The 26,084-nt window shown below is 39.0% G+C and overlaps 1 protein-coding gene across 1 annotated transcript in view; it reads right to left on the reverse strand.

Moving 5' to 3' along the window:
* The window catches only part of LOC137502985 (ATP-binding cassette subfamily C member 4-like), a 183,546-nt gene that overhangs the window by 60,157 nt on the left and 97,305 nt on the right, over nucleotides 1-26,084 (reverse strand). The window contains exons 15-18 of the mRNA XM_068230280.1: nucleotides 25,290-25,369; nucleotides 14,310-14,460; nucleotides 10,623-10,729; nucleotides 4,694-4,814 (exon numbers count right to left, since the gene is read on the reverse strand). Coding sequence (XP_068086381.1) covers nucleotides 4,694-4,814; nucleotides 10,623-10,729; nucleotides 14,310-14,460; nucleotides 25,290-25,369 — 459 coding nt within the window. The remainder of the gene's footprint in view (nucleotides 1-4,693; nucleotides 4,815-10,622; nucleotides 10,730-14,309; nucleotides 14,461-25,289; nucleotides 25,370-26,084) is intronic.

The following is a 26,084-nucleotide window of genomic DNA, read 5'->3' on the forward strand; positions in this document are numbered from 1 at the left end:
TGATTGGGTTCCAGTTTTCCTACTATAAGGTTAGCAATGTACCTGCCCACAGAGTCGGTGGTTTCGTCCACACACAACCATACACAAGACTCCCCAATATCCTCCCTGATTGAAAAAATGACCTCATTGTAACAAATATCTAAGTAGTTTTTCTTTAATGAAGATGCTGATGGGATGTGCTGCTTGTTGTATTTCTGTAAAAAATCTCTGATAACCGGATTATGCACAGCATTCCAGGGGATATTTGCTGCAACTAGGGCTCTGCACATATTAGCATAGAAACCATTATGGGTTGTAGGAGATATAGTTTGTGTGAGCAGAGTCTGTCTAATGTTACTTTTCATGGCTGCTTTCGCTTTGTGACTAGCAGTATCTGCATGCTGCTGAAGGTGGCATTTTTTCTCATGTGAAATCTAAAACACAAAGTGATGTAGATTAGAAACTTAGATGAGGAATAGAAAAGGTGAGCTATTGAATAAAATTTGTAATTTTGAACTATTTAAATTAAGCCACTATTAATCTAAAGTTAATTAAGAACAAGAACACTACAGTCCCCGAAGGGCATTGGCTTTCAATAACGGTTGCTGCCCAGCTCATGGCCTGCAGATATTGGGTGGCGTGTGGTCAGCATGATACATCCCTCAGCCGTATTGCCTTGCCTCCGTGACCCCTGCCCACTGTAGCTTCTCAATTGTCCTCACGATGCTGGGTCAGCACCGTCCCAGAGCTCATAGATTTCTAAATTACTGCCGCTACTGGAAATCGAACCCAGGTCGCCTGGACTAGGTCTCTACAATTAATTAGAGGAGCCTATATCAAAACCTTAGTTTTAGATTAATATGAAATTTAAGATATATGCATATACCTGTTTATTGCAGTACCGGCAGAAAATAATCTTGCCATCAAAAGTCATCCCTGGAAATTGTACAAGCCATTGTTGTATAAGCGCACTCTTAGATGATTTCGTTTTAGGCATGATGAACTATATTCACTTAAACAGATGTTCTTTCACTGGCGACTTGACACAGTATGTCCCTTCTTACTACCTGCTCCTTGTTCTTCCTAGATAATCCTCCCCCTCACCCCGTCACTCGACACAGTACGTCCTTTACTACCTGCTCGTTGTTCTTCTGAGCTAATCCTCCACCTCCACCCTTCACTCAGCATTCCTTTGGTGACAGTTGTCTGGGAAGAGCACATTTCTGTGAAAACCCCACCCTCTGCTGTTCTGCTCGTTCCAGGGATATCCATTGTGTGACTGTAAAAATTACAGAAGTTGAATTTTATTTTAAATGTAGAAAATAGGCAATTTTAGGCACTAAAATGGGCAGTAAAGGTCCAAATAGGCATTTTAGGGCACTATAAAACTCTATTAATGTACAGGATTTATCATGAAACGTCAACATATTTTTTAAAAATCATGTTATTTTGTTGGGAACGAAATAGGCATTTGCCTTAAAATCCCAGGTCTACTTATTGGACATTATAAATTTTCCATCTAACTCATTTTTGGTTGCCAGCGTTTCACACCAGTGTGCTAAGTTGGGCTCATCAGTTGGTAAATAGCACACCTACCAAGACGCATGGCTAGTGCATACCACATGGGAATCAACATCTATATCATCTGATGGCCAGACAGGCATAAATTTTTGGTAATGAGACAAAGTTTCTCATAGTGCATTGGCACTGCTGCTGGCTCCAAGTAGCCTACGCATGGCCTCCACGGTATGCACAGGAGGGAGGGGAGCCTGCATGACCGTGTACTGTAGAGCTAGAACTTAATCTGGGTGGTCCTGTATGCAGGATTAGATTCGATGAATGGATTTTGAATAAACTGCACAACAGAGAAATTCATTCCAATTTCATTCTCTTCTCAGAAGAAGAGTGGTTTCACTTATGTGGGTAGATTAAAATCCCAAAACAGCCAATACCCAGTTACCATTTTCATTGGTTTCATTGCTGACACCGCAGAATTGATGGATGTCTTCCATCTTGCGACGTCTACATTTAGTGAGTCGGTAGATATGTCACTCTCCTTCGCGGATGTCAAGTTTATTTCAATCAACAATCGATAAGAAAAGGACATCGAGTGTTATCGTACGCACTAACGGAAGTGAAAAAAAAAACAATGTACTGCAATGCTTGCTGTAACAGCTGATGGCAGAAAGCTTCCACCTTACGTTGTTCTAATATGAAAAACAATGCCTAAAGTAAAATTTCCGTTTTTGAATCCAAGAAAAAGGGTGGATAGACACATCACTTGTACAAGATTGGAAATGAACGGTTTGGGGAAATCTAGCAGGGTCCCTCCTTCGATGCCCGGCTCGTCTCGCGTTGGACTGAAATACTGTTAACCCCAGCACACCGAAGCATGTTAAAACTACAATTAATGACTGTATATATACATTACCATATTTTCTCGCATAAATAACACACTTTTTTGATGAAAAATACAGGCAAAAACTTCAGATGCGTAAATTATTCAAGGAATTCAGATATTTAAACATTATTTACAATTCATTTACTTTTAAAAGATAAACTAAGCACAGTTGGATCAACTCATTTGCATTTATCGTCATTTGGTGTAAAATTCCAGCGTGAGATTTTTCTGAAAAGTCAAATAAGGTACCGGTACATCAGGTAAGTTGGACACGTGAGTTTGAAGTACCGACACTGGAAAATATTCTTCCCGTTACGAGCTGACAATATGATCTGAAGTGAAATAAACTTGAACTAATAAAAGTACAATTCAGCAGCATATGGAGGAAGAGAAATGAACATTTATTTGTGAGTTTTGGAGAAGAGGACATGAAGGTTCAAGAACAGCTGAATGTGGTGAATGGAAAGATCAAAGAATGTGGATTGAAAATAAGTGTAGAAAAGAGTAAAACTCTTGTTATGACTAAAGAGGAGAAAGAAGGGAAAGATCAAATTAGACTTGCAGACAAGCCCCTGGAAGTAGTGGAGATGTTCAAATACATGGGGAGTGAATTAATGGAGAATGCTCGACTGGATGCTGATTTTTTTTTTCTTTTTGTAGGTTGCTTTACGTCACACCAACACAGATAGGTCTTATGGCGACGATGAGACAGGAAAAGGGCTAGGAGTGGGAAGGAATCAGCTGTGGCCTTAATTAAGGTAGAGCACCAGCATTTACCTGGTGTGAAAATGGGAAACCACGGTCTTCAGGGTTGCCGACAGTGGGGTTCGAACCCACTATCTCCCGAAAAGTGGCTGAAATTAGTAAGAGGATTCAAGCTGGAAGCTGTTTCTATCATAGTGTAAGAAACATGTTATGGGACAAGGATGTGCCAATGGAAGAAAAGGAAACTATGTACAAGATGTATTACGTACCCATACAACTTACGGAGCAGAAACTTGGACAATGACAAAGAAGGATGAGAGTCGAATACAGGCAGCCGAAATTAAGTTCTAGAGGAGTATGATACAGAAGAGTAGAAGAAACAAAATAAGGAATGAGAAAATCCGGGAAGAAATTGAAGTGGAAAAAATGAATGGTAGAATAGAGAAGAGCCAACTAAGATGGTTTTGACACATAAAGCGAATGAGTGATGAAAGAATGCCAAAAAAGGTGATGGAAATGCAAATGCAAGGAAGGAGAGGCCGCGGACGACCACGGTTGAGATAGAAGGACACAATCCAAAGCAGTATTAGAGAAAGAAACCTCGACTGGGACACAGTGTTGGAGGAGGAGTGGTGGAAAAACCGAAGAAAGTGGAGAGGCATGTTTGCCCCTACCTAGCTACAGCTGGATAATGGGAGATGATGATGATGATGATAATGATGATGATGATGATGATGATTGTCGATTTTAGAAATCTACTCTGGGATGATAAAACACCCCAGAAAGCAAAACTGACCATGCATTATACCTATCATTCCAATTCACATGTATGGACTCGAAACATGTACCCTGCATAACAAGGCAAATAGTAAAATCTAGTCTACAGAAACAAAATTCATCAGAATAATGAATCAAAAGACCAAGAAAGACAAGATTAGAAATGAAGCCAACAGGAAGAAGGCTGGCATCAAAATACTTGTTACCAAACTTTTAGGAAGATGCAGGCTACAATGGTTTGGACATGTGATGAGGATGGAGAGAACAAGAACAGTAAGGAATTACTTTGACAAAGAAGTGAAAGGAAAAAGCCAGTTGGGAGACCAAGAACAGACAGATAGACACAGTGAAATTTGAGGTCAGCAAGAGGAATGCCAAGTGGGAGGACATAGAGGAACAGAAACTATACTTTGACAGGAAGAAGGGATCAGCGCTTGTACACCACACCCAGGAAAATGGATCTGGAAAGTGATGATGATGATGATGGTCAAATTTAGTCCATCGCTGAAGATGACCCACAATGGGGCTGAAACCAGTCCCATTGTATAAGTGATTTGACATCATATTAAATGGTATTTTAATTCCTTATTAGTGTGAATGTTTGTCAATATGGATCATGATGAAGTTTATATCGTACCAGAAAATATTTGGTAGTTAAGAAGCAGACAAGATGACAGATTCTTCACTGAACAAGGCGGTGGATGAGGAGCAGTGGAAAGATAGAGTCAAAAAGGTGGGGAATTGTATTTGCCTCAAATCGTTTGCATCTGAATAAGAGGGTATGATGATGGCAATGATGGTAATGTCAAATAACATTGATTTACTACATACCTTCAAACAGAAGAAAGCTGAAAGTGACACATGCGATGTAAAACAGGGACAGGATATCTAGAGCGAAGCCAAATGCTGTAGCTGTTGCATTGAACATGTAGCAAGCTGAAGAGTGGAGATCCTGTAGAGAAACAAAAATGGATTTATATATTCATGAGAGAAATCTGAGTCTGTGGAAAGTTCAGTGTATTGGTGACTGGTCGTTCTATGTAAAACAAGGGTAATGTTGTAACATAATATAAGATTAGGAGTGTAGCTCAATGGCTTAATGGTTAGTGTGCTGGCCTTTGGTACAAGGGCACTTGGGTCTGATTTATGGCTGGGTCAGGAATTTTAATCTTCATTGATTAAGTCTTATAGAGCCAGGTGGCCAATCTATCGTCCATCTGAGCTGCTGTTAAAAATGCCGAGGGCCGATCTGTCGGCCATGTTTTTCTTTCGCCTGTATCTTCAATTCCTGCTGCACAATAGCAGCATTAAGTAATACCGCCAGAAAGACTGAAGATTTTACTCTCTGAATATATCGATAACACGCGATATTGATATCAGTGAACTTTCGCAAAAGCTTTATTTTAATGCATTGTAAGTTTTGTGCGTGGTGGCCCTGCATTCTGCCGCTTCGCGTCGCTTGTTACCTTGCTTGTTTATACGTGTATTTATTTACCTGCAATAGTGTAAGGATGGATAAGTATTATCTGCGCACCTTTTCTGGATAAATTTACACCTTAGTGCTGAATTGGTTGACCTCGGCAATCTTCGAGATTCGTACTGGCAACCTTTGAAACACAAACTATGAATCGCTTATGCATTGCTGTGCGACATCTGGCGTATACTTTACGTACTAGTACTGTTGTTATTTACACAGCAATGCCAAACTACAGAATTCACTCTAGGAATAAGATTCGCATCGAGAAATGTTATATAATGTTATATAATGTTATATAATGTTATATAATGTGTGTGTGACACAGTTGTTGGCTTAAGATAACAAAGGTTTAGCAAATTTCATATCGATCGATCATATTATCGATTCAATTCAGATTTTATTTCCATTCAGTTGGAAGTACTACTGGAACTGGAATTGCTCCTTCCTTACTCCTCAAACCCGTTCACAAATCTATCGATAAAAAGTGCGCAGATTATATATGTATGAAAGATGATTAAAAAATGCAATATTTTAACATTGAGTGATTTATTAGAGAATAATTTATCGAACTGACAAGTGTTCTAAGTACTGAAGAGGTTATTGTATATTTAACCTGTGTGTGCATTATTTTGTAAAAATTTGTAATTTTCAAAAAGTAATATCAAAATTGCATGAAACATTAGTTTTTTTTATTCAAAATTAGCTGAATATTCTCACAAAGGTATCATACCCATGATAAAAATACACTATAAATATGTAAAAGTTAGGTCAAATTTGGAAACAATTATTTTTCAAAAAATAATAAATTTCTTTTTACACTGAAACTTTATTGCAATTATAGTCACACTCACGTTCTATATTCACCTGTGAGCTATGGAGAAAAAAAGGACAGGGATTTAACTCCAACAATGTAAGGAGGAGAATGTTTTTCCTTGGTGAGTGCATTTTCTTTAAAAGTATTATTCTTTTTTATTTTTTTATTTTTACAACTTGCTTTACATCGCACCGACACAGATAGGTCTTATGGCGACGATGGGATAGGAAAGGCCTAGGAGTAGCAAGGAATCGGAATTAAGGAACAGCCCCAGCATTTGCCTGGTGTGAAAATTAGAAACCACGGAAAACCATCTTCAGGGCTGCCAACAGTGGGGCTCGAACCCACTATCTCCCGGATGCAAGCTCACAGCTGCAGGCCTCTAACCACACAGCCAACTTGGCCGGTCTTGGCATTCTTAGCGCAACCAATACATTACTGCCTGGCATCAAAAAGGTTCATTCCGATGGTTCAGGGGCTGGGTGTGAGCGCTATCTTCAGTGTTAGGGTCCCATCCTCAAAGATGTGCAGGTTGCTTATCACGCATCAACTCAAAAGACCTGCACCAGGCCTCTCCGGAGATCACACTCTATTATTATTATTTTCTCTGGCCCCGCAGTCTAGGGGTAGCGTGCCTGCGTCTCACCTGGAGGTCCCAGGTTTGATTTTTGGCCAGGTCAGAGATTTTTACTTGGTCCTGAGGGTTGGTTCAAGGTCCACTCAGCCTATGTGATTACAACTGAGGAGCGATCTGATGGTGAGGTGATGATCCCGGTCTAGAAAACCAAGAATAACGACCAAGAGGATCCATCGCACTGACAATGTGTCATCTCGTAATCTGCAGACCTTTGTGCAGCGGTCACTTGGTAGACCAATGCCCACCAGGGCTCTAGTGCCATGAGCTTTTCTTTTTTTAAATTTTATTATCAGATTAGGAAATTAGCTCTTGAGGAATCTAATTTATTTTGGGAGGTAAGCAGTAACACATCCAGCGACTGTAAACTCATGAAAAATAAACTGCGGCACTTGCAACCTATCAACCAGTTCACCTTCGATGATGAGATAGGTCTGCCGAGTACAGGTTGTTACATTTGTGGTTGTAATTTGGTTACCACAGCAAGTATCTTCTTAGCATTTAACCTGCAATGAAGTAGGGTCTGCTGTTTTGCAAGCCAGTCTTTAATTGGTTCTACTGAGTGCATCGTTTGGAACAAGATTAATATATCCAAAATAAAGTTCCTAGAAGGAAACCATAATTTCATTTCATCGATTGCAAATGTTAAAAGCATTTAAGCTCTTTAGGCTTTGTCAATCGTAAAATTACCAGCATTTCGCCCCAGTGTAGCAGTGGGCTCATCAGTTGGATTGCTACACCTTTCCAAGATGCTGGCAGCTAGTGCTGCCATTGAGACACCACTGCAAGCCAGCCTCTTATGTAGAACAATGCAGTGACGGTGCACTTGGGGAAGCATGTGCCTCCACTTGTATAAATGCCTGCCTTGGCCTTGCTTAACACGCCATGTCACAAAATTCATAGACTTTTTATTCACTAATTTTAATGTGTCCTTACCATATTTCCAATGAGTTTATGTGTGATTGAAGATGTCCCATAAGAGGATGAAACATGTATCACCAATATAGTTTAATGTAGTCTTATTAATAAAGACAATTACAGTATTGTAAAGGTGGAATTATAAATTTGAATTTTCACAAGTTGGTATGTAAGGTAGGTAAGCAGTTCCTCTTACATCTTTTTGCTCAACAGAAGTCTGCTTATGTGTCAGTTTCAGAACCATAGAGATCGAAGCTTTGCTATAACCGTTGCTCTCAAAGGTGGTTCTCAAATTGTTAGTTACCTCTTCAGTTAAGATTAGGCAACTCCTGTCCCCAACTAAGGAGAGTTTGCCTAAATTGTAACAACCGGGTATCTACAGAGTTCTCTGTACTTGTGGCAAGGTTCATACTGGGCAGATATCGAGAACGATATCTACTCACATTACGGAACATAATAGGTGTATCAGACTCATCTAACCTGATAAATCAGCTGCTACTGATCATACTTTAACACCTGGTCATGATGTTACGTTCCAAGAGGTGGATGTTCTTATAAAACAATATCACCCCTGACCATCAGGGAGGTGGCTGAAATATGTAAACACATACAGGCTACAACATTAGTGAATCATGGCTACCTATTACCAGAACCATCAGAAAGTGATGGTTTACTGTTGCCATTCTTTGTCCCTAGCATGGGGCTAAAATGGTGTCCCTATTACATCTTAGGGCACCATTTAGGGCCGATTGCAGAAAAGATGACTAGTTTTAAGCCTTTGACAAGTCTACCTAAACAACATCTAAATCGAACACGATCTTCCATTACATAAACAATGTTCAGCCGGTGTTTAACTAGACTTCATTTAAGGTTTCAATATTGGTTTGAAAATGGAGATAGAAGTATCTTTCATGCAACTCTTTGCTTGTCACAACCAATGAAATTCGTCGGTGCACGCACCGAACGCCAGTCAGTTGTTTGTCTTCCTACACATTACTCAAATATGGCTAAGCATGAACATGACTTGCCCACAGATAAGAATATCGCTTTCGGTGGAAATTAAATCTCATACTAAAGCGACACGCCACCTCACAGGGAAATGTAGCTTTGATTATAGTGTTGTTACGGTGAGTGTAATCTGCTTGTAAATAGCTTTGATGAAGGGAAGATGAAACAACAGTAATGTGTAACCGAATGTGCTGTATGGGCCAAATACAGTAGATGTAGCTTGCATTCTGGAGATCATAGGTTCGAAACGCATCATCGGCAGCCCTGAAGATTGTTTTCTGTAGTTTCCCTATTTTTACACCAGACAAATACTAGGGTTATTATGATCAAGGCTCTTCATCTCCAGTCCTCCTCTTCAAACAATAATCACCACCATCACAACCACTTGCCTTTTCCTATCTCATAATTGCTGAAAACTTATTTGAATTAACGTGACGATTATATATATAAAATCCACGTACAATCTACTTTATATATCGGCTGCCAAGAATTGTATTCAAGTTGACAGTCCCTTTGTCAGTCCCAAGAAAAAAGTCTCTTCAGAAGCTAAATCTTATTTTAAGTTCTACCTCCCCATACACTTCAAATGAATTCCTGCGATTTTGCAGCGGGCGACCAACAGAAAGGAAGTTCCTTGTTGCTTTCTCTTAGCAACCATTTCTGCGTTGTGTTTCCGTTTTCTGTTTTCTCCTGATGAAGAAAGGTAAGGTACCTTTCAAAACACATACTGAGTGTGTTTACATACTTTATTACATGGCATAATCCCAAAATACTACATCATGAATAGTTACATGGGCTGTGAAAGTCTAAACGATAATAACTAAATTAATCTCACCTGCTGTAATGTCCACCCACTTGAACTCAATTGCTTAGTTATAATTAATTTTGTCATAGATAGTAAATGTACCACCAGATATATTTTACATGCCATATAATGCAACATGGAATACTAAATCAACCTTTCACTCAACTTCAAAAAAAAAAAAAAAAAAAAAAAATCTGCTAGAATTGAATCTGCAAACTTCGCATCCAAACTTAAGACCAACTTGTAAAGAAAAATGATAACCTTAATGAGGCTGTAGAATATAAGAATCCATTATATTATCAAATTCTAGTATATTTGAAAATGCTTGAGAAGGATCACGAAAAAAGAATTGGAATTTCTCCTCCTACAGATAGCCCTACAACTTATTCCTCCTCAGTTGAAGCTATAGGTGACAGCAAGGAAGTTCTTGACACACCTATATCCCCCGCTCCTCCACCTCCTCAGGTGCAAGAGCAAGGAAGAACGCATCATCAATATTACACCCGGCGCAAAACTGTGAAAGAATGACAGGAGTTACTGTTCCAAAGGAAAGCAGGCTTAATAAGATTTGACAACTAGGAATTAGTTATACTGTATCTTCATCTACATTAATAATAAGAGCCGCACTTTGATATCAGGATTTCTTCATTTCGATAATTACTTATAAATTGTATAATTTTTAATTTATAAATTGATCTTTTTTCATGAATTATTAAGAAAAGAATATTTATTAGGACAATTTCTCTATGGAATATTGTACAAGTGTTTCCTTGACGACTGCTTTCTATTGTAGAAATAATTTATATATTTTCTCTTGAGTTATTTGTTTGTTTTAATCTTGTCAATCTTATGTTAATTTTAAGGACACTTCCTCTAAAGCATTACTTTGTCAATTTTATACATTTTTCATCTAAACAGTGTTATGTGGCTGAAGATGTTGATAATATACGAAACATGTACCACTTTTGACCATTAAAAATTGCCTTAAGCAATCATTGTATCGACTAGGTGGAAAATAAATACTTAATTGTGAATCCAAACTTAAGAATCGGGACTATAAACGCATGATGATGTAGATGCTTGGTTTTGACACAATATAATTACCTGATGCTTGTCAAATTCATCTCGTAAGATGCCCTGCGCTCCATAAGCTCTGATGGTGGCAAGTCCCTGAAGTGTGGCATGGAGATGCGTGAATACTGGGCTCTTGGCTAGAAAAATAATATCACACACATAACATTAGTTTTATAAATCTAGACACAAATTAAAGTACTTTAAAGTACCATCACCATGGTTACAATAATTGAAATCCCACATCAATACGGATCATGAAATTTCTAAAAATCAAATCACCATGGTTAGCCAGTTTGAGTCCTGTTATCCTAAAATAATATTCACCTTAAGAATGTTGCCAGCAGGGTAGGAGAGGTGATGGTATACAATTTCTAATCACTAGTTAATAGCTTTGTTCATGCAGCAATACGAAACTATCCCAAACTGTCCGGCGCATGCACACATGTACTTCGCTGTATTTTAAGTGTTCGTGCAGCGAGAATGTGGTATTCTGACTGCTAGTCTGCTGTTCTTGCAGGCATGGATTCCAGTTTCGTACAGTTTGACAACAGTCAACAGAATTTGAGGATTGTTTCTGGATTTTTAAATGAGGCACGCGCATCAGCCCGTCACACATAGCACATAAAAAACAGATACATGTCTTTCTTCAAAATAGCATTCCTTCATGGCGGTATTCTTAATTAAATGTAGCAATCACGCGTTCTATTTAATGAACCTATATGAATGGTTAATTTGCACCTAGTACATATCCTTAATTAAAAACAATATCATGATAAAACACATGTGAACTGTCAATGTAAGTAAGTCCAGGTATTGTAGATAAACTAGATACATTTTAATGATCTATCAGTCTATGCTTACTAGTAGGGTGGTAACTAATCACAAATATCACAGATCATTGACGATATAAAAACATCTATATTTTCAGATGTCAGACATGTTTTACAAGTGACTCCAGTGAATCTTCAACTTATGAAGACAATCTAGATTGATTTGATGATATCAATCTGACAGAGCAAGGACAAAGTATGAAAATGATCGTATTGTATTATAAATAAATATTCATTCATCCTCGCATCGTAATATTGTCACTGATTGAGCTATTAATACTATCCTGTGCAAATCCATAGAAATGACAAAACATAGACTTCAAAATAAGTCGTTTTATTCATAGCTTGCAATATTTATGATAAAATATAATGTTCAGTAGAACACAACCTCAATCAATCAACACAAAGCTCAATAGCTGCAGTCACCTAAGTGAGGCCAGTACCCAGTATTCGGGAGATAGTGGGTTCGAACCCCACTGTCGGCAGCCCTGAGGATGGTTTTTCGTGGTTTCCCATTTTCACACCAGGCAAATGCTGGAGCTGTATCTTAATTAAGGCCACGGCCACTTCCTTCCCACTCCTTTCTTATCCCATTGTCGCCGTCCTCATAAGACAGCTATGTCGGTGCGATGTAAAACAACTTCTAAAAATAAAATAAAAACCAATCAAATCCAAAGACTTTAATATTACATCAAATCCAACAGAAATTAATTGGGAATGGTGCTAACATCTAACAGCAATATTTACTACTATCATCAGATCAACAATTAGATGTATGGCTTTTCAGGCGTTTGCTCTATTAACCACTAAGTGCAGGAGAGAATAGGAAACCGTTTCCAAAGTTCCTAATCCATGCATGCGCTCTTGTATAAATCACAAACTATCTCAGATTTGCTACATGAACAAAACTATTAATATCAGGTATGCAGATGACACTGTTGTCATAGCAGATGATTCACCCACCCTCCAGAGCATAATAAATCGTGTAGTTCAGCATAGTGAAGAATTTGGCATATATGTTAACACATCCAAAACAAAAAAATGATGGTGTTTTCTAACCAGTCAAGATGAGCAAATCTCACAATGTAAGGTCATATAGTAGAGCAAGTATCCTCCTTCATGCTGAACGACTAATGCAATTCCAAACGAGAAATATAATTGAGCAGGCCAGGAAACAATTCATTATCATGAAGAAATTCTTTGTAATGATCCGCTGCTACATATTCCCTATTCTCCTATATGGATGTGAAAGCTGGACCCTGGATCCAAGCAGTGAAAAATGTACAGATGCCTTTGAAATGTATCTGTATCGCTGTCTCTTGTGCATACCTTGGATGCTGAAAATTTCACTTGTCGAGGTCCTTCATCGGATGAAAAAGCAAAAAGAACTGTTACTTATTATGAAAAAAAGGAAAACACACAGTACTTAGGGCATGTTATGAGGGGCGAGCGGTATGAATTGTTACAGCTAAGTTAATTATTGAAGGAAAGATACAAGGGAAATGGTCCGTTGGTAAACGGAGAAACTCATGGCTAAAGGACATTTGAAGATGGCACAGATGTACATCAGAAGAAGTTTTCATGCTGCATTGTCAAGATCGAAGCTGGCTACGTGGATTGCCAACCTCCGTATGGAGACGACATCTTAATAACAAGAAAAAGTAGTAGTAGAAGAAGAAGAATAATGCATACCAAAAGCTTGGATTAAATTCCAAACCTCTCTGCAGTGTTCATATGGAGTGAGGGCATATGATACTGTTGATGGTGATTCATCCATTGGATAAGGACGTTAAACCTTGGGTAGGCCCCTTGATGTTAATTTTACCTAAACAAAGATATCTGTAGCTGATGATGTTTGTAATACGCAACGAAACATGCACTGCTACTAATTTGTGAACTTGCTTGAGGCACACAACATATTGTATCGATAAGGTGGAACAATAAGGCCTTCTGCACGAGGAGCTTCACGCAAGCGGACTTTGTAGCTCGGTCGACACTTCCTCTTTTAGGGATCGGGGATCCGTCGATGGAGTTTCACGCACGCGGTTAGGAGGGGACGAGGAGGCGAAGCAGAGCATGCGTGTCACAAGCTACATGCAGTGCAAGTCGCAAGCTTGAAGCGACGAATCCGCTCCGCTTAATTGTCGTGTTCTAGGTCAAGCAACGAGCTAGAATAACATAGAGAGGCGGAAGCTAATTGAATCTATATCCGCTATGTTTTCAGTTTTCACGTCTCGAATGGCAAAAAATGTTGCAAATACAATCTGCATGTCACCTGGTCATATAATGTTATTCCAGCTCGTTGGGGTCAAGCCTTACATCAGGCACTATGGAAGTATGGTTCGTCGAGGAAGTTAAGAAGAGGGACATTTTGTACAGAAGTGAAACATGGAAATTTTGTTTTTTAAAATATGCATATTGCTTGGACTTTCTGTAAAACACGTCATACTTACTAAAGGCAGTTCTTTTGCTGCTACGAATAGCCGATGATATACATTCAATTCTAAGTAGTGGTGAACCCAGTAGTTTCTTGATTTCCTTTGCCTCCGCCGTAGTGCAGTGTAATAATAGTAGAAAACAATATCTTCTTCATCACATGATGTACTGGACATGATCAAGAAACCAGAACAACACTGTAGAAAGTACACAAATTACAACACGGAAATACACAAATCCCCCGATCTCTTACCAGGTTGTGTCGCTCCGTTGGTGGATGCACGCTGTAAAAGTAGCATGCCTGTAGCCAACGTTCACGTAGCTATCAATTCGCTCCCGTGTCGCGCAGCTTGCGTGAAGCTCCATGTGCGGAAGGCCTAATTACTTTCAATTTGTTTTTAAAAAACACATCTGTGTTAAAAAGGTTTGTTTGGGCTGTTCTAGTACTCACTGATGCCTTCAACCCTTTTGATATTCTTGGAAGTCTTGAGGTAGACACGGCGAAGAAACCAGAATGCCACACTCAGTAAGAGTACGGGAAGTACAAAGAGGTAGTTGACGACCACCGCCAGCACGATGCAGCCCACCATCATCATGATGATCTAGAATGGCAAAGAGTTAGACTTACTTGGCTGCTTTATAGAAGTATAAATATCATAGCTTAAAATTTAAAGGAGAGGTTCTCAAAGTTAGGATTGAGGACAGGGACATACACAAAGGATATAACCAGATACAGTCAGTATAGAATTAATAATACAGTATTATTATTAAAATCAATCAATAAAAAGAAAACTGAATATATGATGTCAAATCCACAAGAATCAGAACCATTCAGGTATCCTGATACGCTTTACTATGTCCATTGTGAAAACTCGTAATTGCAGTAAGTCATTGATTACATAAAATAAATTTCATCGTAAAGTCCGCATTGTCGTACGTATACTTTAAGGTTAAGTCAATATTCCACCTTTACAATACCATAATTTTATTGTTTATTTATTTAAACAACATTATTAAATAATACGGGACATGTTTCGTCTAACTTGTAGACATCATCAGCCGTAAGATATTCAAGAAAAAGCTTAAAAAAGGACAAGGACAGAACAAACACAATAAAATAAATTGGTTGTCGAACACGTCAATCAAAATAGCGAGGATGTTCCAGATTGTTCCAAGTACAAACATTCAAAACCTGTTGACGAAAAAACTTAAATTCACACACATGAGAACGATATAGTAAAGCTTGTTGTTAAAATTCTTCTTGAGTGTGCCGTTGATATGCAGCAATCAGGTGCGTCGGCAAAAGCTGATAATGAAGTGTATAATGTTATTTGTAACAGAAAAAAGACGATCAACGAGCATGTGTAGGGAGTCCAGAGAGAAGATGTAAAAAAAAAAAAAAGTCATATTAGTGCAAAGTTGACATTTCTTATTAACCCTCTTGGAGCCAAGAGCCGATCTGGTCGGCCGCTCCCTATCAGCTGGAAGAGGCCAGAGCTCCGCCTCCACTCTACTGCTGTAATGTGCCAGGCTGTTTTCAGTGGAAATACATGTATTTTAAAATTCACGTATATCTACCGGTGTAAGTACCGGCATGAAATTTTCTACATATCGACTACGTAGAATAAGAAACTGGTTTGGAGTGATATAAAGAGTCAAAAACGTTTTATTGTTGATTTATAGTTATCAATAGCGTTTATTTTTAGGAAGAGAAAAATATTTTCGCAACTTCTCTCTCAATATCTACTTTGAAAAAATAATTTACAATACAAAAGAATATACATAATTATGTATAATGTATTTCTAAATACAATTCTATAGAATAACTAATTTGAACGAGAAAAATAAAAACGTAAAAAATAAAAATTCCCACATATGCCACTAGTAAAAACAAGACAATTTTACTCACCGATAAAATTCGCGTGTATGTATCGATGTTTGGCAAATACTGACAACAAATTTTCTACATGCGGACAAAGCAGTATTCGAATAATAATTCTGAATTATTAAATAAGTAAAAAATTAGTTGTTGATATTATACTTTTTTGTTTTCATAAAAAATAGTTTCTCGTTTTCGCTTGTAGTATATATAAGAAAAATACTTTTACAATTCAACAGAATTTACGAAATTAAGAAATGTGTGGCACTAAAGCCGTGATTTGCTTTGACCTACTAAGCGACCGTTGCTCAGTTCGGTACCTGCAGTTTACGAGGTGAATCATGGTCAGTGGATGGAACCTCTCAGTAATTATTCTTGGTTTTCCAGACCGGGGTCGCCCTCTCACCCTCAGATATCTCCTCAATTGCAATCACTTAGGGTCACTTAGATTGAGTGAACCTCGAACCAACCCTCAGCACTAGGCGAGAATTCTTGACCTGGGCGGGAACCGAACCCATGACCTCCGGGTGAGAGGCAGGCACACTACACTTGGCCCGCGGAGACCGACATTTAGGTAATGATAGAGGACTATATGTGACTATAATGGTTAGCAGAGAGTAAATGAAAAGGAAATTGAAGTATGATATGGGCGGAGAATCAGACGGTGGGGCATGATTAGGCCCAAGAAGTTCTTTGAAGGAGACAGGAGGTTGAGAAATGTTGTCGGGTTCATTGGGACAAATTTCCACAAAATGTTCTCCAGAGACATCATCATCATATTCGTTATCACTAGTTTCATCTACCACCATATCCAGAGTAGCTTTAGTGCTGTTAGACACAATTAAACGTCTCTTCTTTACCTGCGGTGATTCTGCGGACGTGTCGCTACTCTCTGAACTAAATTCCCTACCGCTATCCGATAAATCATCCGCGTTAACTTCGCACTGTTCCAAATACTGCGTTAATTTATTGTCATCAATACCTGCTGAGAAAATATCACGTGAACAACATGCCATTTTCCTATCACAAATCCACTCACTGCAAGGAGCAATCTCTAACTGACCGGTTAGCGGTATTTGTAAACACAGGAAATGACTCTTGTGAAGGGTATAACACCCTCTTAGAACTGCCAAAGCAAGGCCAGGCACACAATAACGTGTAGCCCCTTTACTACAGGTTGTAACAAAAGTATGCACGTCACTATAGGATGCCTCAAAATTATGTATATCGCAGAATTTTAAGCCGGCCGACGTAATCGGCTCTGGCAACTTCCGACTGAATTGTTAAAGGCCGACCAGATCGGCTCTGGCAATTTAAAGGGTGGGTGCTAGCACTACCACCTGGCACCAAGAGAGTTAAAACTAGGTGGAATATCAGATCGTATGACGTACGTAAAAATACAGTGAAATTAAGTAAGCTGGTTTAAAAAAGAAGATTGTGGCACATCTGATTACTTGCGTTTCCGCTTCTCAAAGAGTAATTAGTGGTTTTTTTCCTGACTGAGGATGAATTATGGAGGACGTGTGTGATGGGAGCTGGTGTGAGGTGAAATTAGGGGAAGGTTGGAATCAATAGATGGGGAGTGATCATATGGAAGTTTGTTTGAATGTTTGTCGAAATAGGAACTGTTGAGTAATGCCTCAAAAATTATGTTCATAGTTTCTGAAAACTCATTTAAATTATGATTGGGGTTGCGTTTTTGATCTATGTTAATATAAATGTTTTCTAAAATGTTGAGTAAACTGTCTTTACTATGAAAACAAAGAATTTTTAGGTCCTATTCTATGGAAATGAAGAAATGATTCGAATCTGTCATATGAGTGCTCATGGCGGAGTATCTTTTATGCTTGGCGGCGTTGACATATTCTTTATATCTGATAAAAAAAGCCTCTTCTTTTTTAAACCAGCTTACTTAATTCCACTGTATTTTTACGTACGTCATACGATCTGATATTCCACCTAGTTTTAATAAGAAATGTCAACGTTGCACCAATATGACTTTTTTATATGACTTTTTTTTTTTTTTTTTTTTACATCTTCTCTCTGGACTCCCTACACATGCTCGTTGATCGTCTTTTTTCTGCTGCAAATAACATTATACACTTCATTATCAGCTTTTGCCGACGCACCTGATTGCTGCATATCAACGGCACACTCAAGAAGAATTTTAACAACAAGCTTTACTATATCATTCTCATATGTGTGAATTTTAAGTTTTTTGTCAACAGGTTTTGAATGTTTGTACTTGGAACAATCTGGAACATCCTTGCTATTTTGATTGACGTGTTCGACAGCCAATTTATTTTATTGTGTTTGTTCTGTCCTTGTCCTTTTTTAAGCTTTTTCTTGAATATCTTACAGTTGATGATGTCTACAAGTTAGACGAAACATGTCCCTATTATTTAATAATGTTGTTTAAATAAATAAACAATAAAATTATGGTATTGTAAAGGTGGAATATTGACTTAACCTTAAAGTGTAAGTCATTGATTAATTCAATAAATATATAGAGAAATTTGAGGATTTCCACCCAATCAATACAATTTTTAATCACTCTTAGCGATTAATTAATGTTTTAAAAATATGCAGTACATGTTTCATCTCCTAGGAGACATCTTCAGCTGCTTCATACAGTTTGAATTACGAGGAGGGATCAAAAATAAACGGGATTTTATCTTTTTATTTAAATTCATTTATTGAAAAACACAAGGCAATTACAATTTTTTTTTCCAAATAGTTCCTGGCTTTGGAAACCCATTTGTCCCAGAGTATGGGCAGCTTTTTGATGCCCTCATTGTAGAAAGAACACGGTCATGTCACCAGCCAGTTGTGCACGAAGTCTTCCACACACTCTCATCAACTTCAAATCATTGCCCTCCTCGAGCTTCTTTAAGCGGTCCGAACAAATGGAAATTGTAGGGTGATAAGTTCGGGCTGTCAGGAGGATGATCAAGTGTAGTCCAGTGCATTTCCTGTAGCTTGGAGACAGTTAGAGCTGCAGTATGGAGCGGTGCATTGTCGTGGAGTAGGATGACCTGTCGAATTGTTTGGTCTCATCTTTTGCGGCGATATGCGACCCTCGCCTTGTTCAACAGCTCGCAGTAGTGAGAAGCATTGATTGTGCATCGCTCATGTAAAATATCAATGAACAAAATGCCTTGCCGATCAAAAAAAAAAAAAAAAAGGTTGCAAGAACCTTGCCAGCCGACAGTCGAGTCTTGGCTTTCACTGGTGCTGCCTCCCCTTCCCTCCGCAACACCTTACTGGCTGTAAGCCTCTGATAGAACTCCAAACGTCTCAACTTCAGATTTTTGGTCGAAAGGCGAGGAGGGACCCATCTGGAATAAACTTTATGGAACTGTAGGTTGTTTGTGATGATTGCTTGACAGCTCCCATAACTGATCCAACTTGTTCTTTAATTTCTGATACTCTTGCCCGTATCATCGTCAATAATGTCTTTAATCCCACAAATGTTTTTGTCTGTAATGCTGGTCCGAGGACGGTGATTGCATTGCCGATTTTCCACACGTTCTCGTCCTTCCTTGAACATTTGTATGCCAGGCAAACACACGCGTCCTTGACAATGCTGTGCAGTCACTCTCTGGAAAATTTTCACCGCATAACTCCTTCACTCAGCAAGAAATTTTATAATTATGAGTTGCGCAGTGGAGGGGTGCACCTGTTGCTCCGACATCATGAGCGTTACTGACGAAGTGGCGGGAAATATCTAACAGCACGCTCTCCCCACTATTATCGGTCCCCCCTAAGCATAGCAGAAGCGCAGGGCCAGTCCTACATACTGTTGATGTTGAGGAACAAAAATTCCGTTTATATTTGATCGACCTTCATAAAGCAAACATACATTGACAACAATTCAGTATAGTTACAACTTTTAAGTCCTAGAATCAAACTAATGAGTATGCACTGAGTACATTTTAAAAGATGATTAGAACAAAATCTGAGTCATGAGTCTTAAAATTAGTAGAAAAAACATTCACCGTTTCTTTAAGTTACAATAATCACACTTTAAAATCTTCTCTTTAAAGTAAAACTCATGCTTCTTATATATTAACCCTTACACCTCGAAGTGAAGTTCACTGTGTTGTCTCTGTTACTCACATTTTAAATGCAAATTTCTATCTTACACGACCTGTATTCGTCTTTCATGATTTTGGAGATAACACTTGCTCTTAAATGATGCTGGGCTATAAACGTTTACAGGAAGCTATACTGGAGCAAATAAAAGCAAGATGTGCAATTAAGACATATTATTTTACATTATTATTATTATTATTATTACTATTGTTATCACATACCAATTGGTTTCATTAGTAATTTCACTGAACAAATAATCGGTAAAAAAAAATGAAAAATTCTAATTCAGTGCCTGGTTTCATACCTTGCTGTGGTTTGTAGCCTAAAAATGCTGTCATCATCATCATCATCATCATCATCATCGTTGATCAACTCCAGTCTCCCAGATGTGGTATACGAGCCCCTTCCATTTTGTTCTATCCATGAACCATTCTTCGTTCACAATCCGCTCCCAATCCTGACCTCTCCCCTCTACATCCTTCTTCACTAAGTCTGTCCATTTTCCTCTAGGTCTGCCCACTGGTCTCTTTCCCCTTATTTCTCTTTAATACTCCTTTCTTTTTTGTTTTTTTTGCTAGGGGCTTTACGTCGCACCGACACAGATAGGTCTTATGGCGACGATGGGATAGGAAAGGCCTAGGAGTTGGAAGGAAGCGCTCGTGGCCTTAATTAGGGTACAGCCCCATCATTTGCCTGGTGTGAAAATGGGAAACCATGGAAAACCATCCTCAGGGCTGCCAATAGTGGGATTCGAACCTACTATCTCCCGGATGCTTTTTTTTGCTAGTTGCTTTACGTCGCACCGACACAGATAGGTCTTATGGCGACGATGGGACAGGAAAGGGCTAGGAGTGTGAAGGAAGTGGCTGTGGCTTTAATTAAGGTACAGCCCCAGCATTTGCCTGGTGTGAAAATGGAAAACCACGGAAAACCATTTTCAGGGCTGCCGACAGTGGGGTTCGAACCTACTATCTCCCGAATACTGGATACTGGCCGCACTTAAGCGACTGCAGCTATCGAGCTCGGTGTTCTCCCGGATGCAAACTCACAGCCGCGCGCCTCTATGCGCACGGCCAACTCGCCCGGTAATACTCCTTTCTTGCAGACCTGTTGGCACTCATTCTTTTCACATGACCAAACCACTTCAGTCTTGCCTTTTGGATCTTCTGGACTAGAGTCTTCCAGTCTTCTCTGACTTTTTCATTCCTGATTTTATCCCTCCTAGTCTTCTGGATCATTGTGCGTAGGAACTTCATTTCTGCTGCTTGGAGGTGTAAACGGCTATTTCTTGAAATTGGGATCTGTTGATTTATAATTGCGCCAGCCGTCAGCATCAGCTACGTTGGGTTACGGTACACAAGCCAACCATCGCCAGTTCACTTGCAGGCACCGTCAAATGCTATTAGATATATTCATTAGGCTACAAGGAATGAGTAGAAGTGCAAAAATACTGGGTTTTTGTACTGTTACCTGACATGTACAACACTGAACAGTACACTGTATGTGAATAGGAGAGCATATGACGACCATGTTTATTTACTATCGCTCGAGCCTTCGTGTGCGTGAGTGGACTGGACACAGCTGACGGTTACACTGCCATCTAAATAATAGATTTTTAACTGACTTGTCAAATAGTATCTGGATTTTACAAAGTTCCATGCTGAACCAAGAGATGGCAGTACAGTATTGCATCATGTATTTCGTCAACTAAGAGACGGCAGACGAGCAGCGGGCGATACAATGTCACGTCGGGCCTCGCCAGTCACGCGACCGGAAAGAAAATATCGTACAGTAAAGTTGGGCCTCTTCCGACAGACCAGTGGTAAGGGTTAATACAAAATACATTGTTCATAAGTTTCCAAAATTAATCCTGATTGAAGATGGGAGAATGACGTATTAAACTATTATGGTAACAAAAGTTGTGAAATTCATGTGTGCAGTGTTCAGTAAAGACAAGTAACCTTTCGTTGTTCTATACAGCTAAGTCCCCTCAGGTGACATGGCTAGGCTTGGTGGCTGCTATAGCCTGTCTGGTATTTCACTTTAAAGAGAAGATTTTGAAGTGTGATTATGAAGAAACAATGGAATGCTTTTTTCTATTTTTAAGACTCTTAATTTTAAGATTCAGATTTTGTTCTAAGCATTTAAAATGTACTCAGTGCATACTCATTAGTTTGATTCTAGGACTTACAAAGTTGTAGAGAGAGAGTGTCCAAAAGGGATAACTGCCCTAGAACAAGGGGTACTGTACTGTAACAGCATCAAATAGATAATCATTTTCGCACTACTTATCTTTAAGATAAAATGAGCTTATATATTTTTTAATTTTGAAATTCCCCTGTTGTACAGCTATACCCCGATCGGGAAAACTTTACTTTTCTTTACATATAACATATAAATGGTGATTTACCATTGACAATGAATCATGTAAAACATCTAAACAAATAACTTTTAGAAACGAAACAGGAATACCAAAACGAAGGAAGAAATGGACTGTAAATTTTGTGACAGATCCTGGCGCACCAAAGAGTAACCCAATTACTTCCCAGCAAGTGGCGAGTCAAAGTACTTAAAACAGGGTTTGTACTCTCTCTCCTTTTCAGAATCAACTTCTTTGGCTTGTGAACTGTTATGAGGTGTATGCATAAGTCTTTTCCGGTTTCACTACGAGATGGCGCCAGCAAACAGTACGTAGAGTATGATTTTAACACATAAATCAGTTTGTTCGTCTGACATTAACCTACCAACACACACAAGTTTGAGTTCACCAAACACCAGCGCCTGTGTTGTATTGTTCAGTGATCATGTCAACGTTTGTGCCTGAAAAAAGAACATCTGCGGCACGCATTGCTTTTCTTATTTAATCGAAAGAAAAAGACTGTGGAAAGTCATCATTTGCTAGTGGAAACATATGGTGAACACGCTTCACCGATTAGAACATGTGAGACATGTTTTGTGTCTGGTGGAACCAGAGCGGTATTGTGTATTATGTACTCTTGAAGCCCAGCGAAACCGTTAATGTACAACGCTATCGCCAACAAATGATTAATTTAAATGATGTACTGATTGAAAGACGACTGGAATGACCCAGAAGACATGCCAAAGTGATTTTTTTAGACAACAATGTGCTGTCTCGCACAGTAAAACCAGTGAAAGACACCTTGAAATAGCTTGGATGGGACATCCATCCGCACCCGCCGTACTTTCCCGCCTGGGGCCATCTGATTATCACCTCTTCGCATCAATGGAGCATCTGCTCGCAGAGCAGCATTTCAGCAATTTTGAGGAAGTTGGAAAATGGCTCGACGAATGGTTTGCCACAAAACACAAGCAGTTTTTCTGGCATGGTATTCATAATGAGGGAAAGAAATGGCGTTGCACCGACAAAAAGTGCAAGAATGTCAAAAATGTCAAAAACATATCAGATGTAAAGCTTTTCAGGCGTCAATCTTCACCCTGACATGGCGCAGGATAAAACTAAATGGAGACAATGAATCCATGTAGTGGACCCTGCCACCAGGAGGGGCAAACGGTGAAGAATTATTATTATTATTATTATTATTATTTGATGAAATTTGTTCGTTGTATTCATCCATTATGAGTTAAAGGTAATGTGAACAATCTAAATATTTGTTTTTAGGTAAATATTATATTGTCCTTTATATTTTTGGGTAATTTACTCGCTCATTTTAAGTCATTCTTTTTAGGTAATTTTATAGGTAATTTTTTGATATTTATGGGGTCATAAAAAATCTGCACTCCGATAATCACATTCCTCTTGGGGACCTCGCGATTTTCCAAGCTCTTTTCTTTTCTTGGCTTAGCTTTCTAATGCTGCCGATCTTAACTGCGTCAGTAATACTGCTATCGGTTACAGCAATCTTAAATGTGTACTGTACTTTATCAATGCCAAGATGGAACCAGGTGAATGCTGCATGGATGGCTATAACCCAGGATGCCATTCGCGCCTTACAAGCGTCAATGCCATCACGCATGGAACAAGTTATCAGTGCCCATGGAGGACCCAGTGACTACTAGGCAACAGGACACATGCTGAACCTAGGTGACTGAAATGCTAATCGTTTCTGCAGAACATACTAATGACCATGTCCTGTGAATATGAACTTCCTAACTCACGGCTTTCACGGTGTTCTGTTCTTTATGAACATGAATGTAATAATATTGAGAAATATGGTATGAAAATCAGTGTGGAAAAGAGCAAAATAGTGGTTATGACAAGAGGAGAAAGAGAAGGAAAGAGAAGGAAAGAGAAATCATTAGTATCAGGGGACAAAACCTTGAGGTTGTTGAATGCTTCAAATATTTGGGAAGTGAAATAATGTAAGATGCAAGGTTGGATAAGGAGATCAGCAGAAGGGTACAAGTGGGAAATACGTTCTACCTGAATGTAAGGAACCTGGTGTGGAACAGAGAAGTTCCTACGAAATGTAAAGAGATAACGTACAAGATGTATTATCGGCACACTTTATCTGGATGCATTTACACCCTAGTGCTGAATCGGTCGACCTTGACAATCTTCGAGATTCGTACTGGTAACCTTTGAAACACAAACTATGAATCGCTTAAGCATCGTTGTGCGACATCTGGCGTACACTTTACGTACTAGTACTGTTGTTGTTTACACAGCAAAGCCAAACTATAGAATTCATGCTAGGAACAAGATTAGCATCGAAAAATGTTATATAATGTTATATAATGTGTATGTGACACAGTTGTTGGCTTAAGATAATAACGGTTTAGAAACTTCATATCGATCGATTATATTCTCGATTCAATTCAGATTTCATTTTCATTCAGTTGGCAACACTACCGGGACCGGAACAGCTCCCTCCTTACTCCTCACCCCCGTACACAAATGCATCCAGAAAAAGTGTGCCGATAATACTGTACCCCTATATTAATGTATGCATCAGACTTGGAATACGAGAGTAAAATTCAGGCCAGTGGGATGAAGTTCCTGAGGAGTATGGTAGGACAGACAGAATAAGAAATGTTGAGGTCAGAAAAGTGATAGCGGTAGGAAACTGAGTGATAGGATGGAGAAGAATAAATTGAGATGGTTTGGACATATTATGAGGATGGAGGGTGGAAGGAATACCAAAATAAGTGTAGGAGACTAAGATAGAAGGAAAGAGGGCAAGGGGGAGGCCCAGAACAAGATGGATGAACTCTGTCAAGAACAGTATAAGAAAAAGAAGACTGCACTGGAATACAATTACTGAAGAAGAGTGGTCGAAGCAGATGCAACATTCGAGAAGTGTCAACAACACCCCGACCCGGGAGGAGCTGGACAAGGGGAATTGAAAATAATGATGATAATGATGTTGATGACTTAATACAATTCCATATTTACGTGTTCAGGATCAGTCCTCTGATGGAAAAAGATAACAAATTATGGGTATGTGTCGAGTACAGGTCAGCAAGTTTCATTCTTACCTGAGTTGCATCCAGAATGGCTTTAGGCAAGAGCTCATCAATGGAACCAATATCCTTGGAGAATCGGTTAAGGATACGTCCTGGAACAAGAAATATTTTAGACATGATATAGGCAATACGAATTTGTGAGCCATCGAATATCCAGGTGGAGATGGACACACTCAAAGTCACGTTCAAGGGTAATGGTTACAGTGATGTGCAGATTCCTAGAGCCCTGCATCCCAGAGAAACAATCAAACAATGCTCACAGAAGGAAGAAGTGAAGGGAACTGCCTACCTGCCTTACATTCACAACATCACAGATCAAATTGCCAAGGTCCTCCCCAAACACAATATTAAAACCATGTTTGGTACCGTCACTAAAATTGCTCATAGTCGAGGTAAAAACCAAGGACAAATGAGTCGTCTATTTGCAAAACTGGCCATCTCCCAAAAAAAAATTGAAATCCACTTTGTTTGCTGAATGTGTTCTCTGTCCACTTTTACACAAGGTAGCAAACTATTAGCTGCAAACAAGCCTGTCCGCGTATGGTTATGAGTTACAATATCGGCCATCTCCTCTAACGCTAGAGGGCAGAGCAATCGCAGCAATCGTGCGGGAAAGAACAGCTGATTCATGGTGACTATTGTAGGTGTTGTAGTTATGTTGTAAGGAAAGTTGTGGTTTTTATCACAGAACTGTGTAGCTATTGTAATTATATTGGGAAAAAATGGACACTAAGGTTGATGAAGTGACGCCTGGAAGGGCCAGAAAAAGGCAGAGGAATCTGTCTTCTTGGAAACGAGAAAAACTGA

Source organism: Anabrus simplex, chromosome 14, assembly GCF_040414725.1.
Source record: "Anabrus simplex isolate iqAnaSimp1 chromosome 14, ASM4041472v1, whole genome shotgun sequence".
NCBI lineage: Eukaryota > Metazoa > Arthropoda > Insecta > Orthoptera > Tettigoniidae > Anabrus > Anabrus simplex.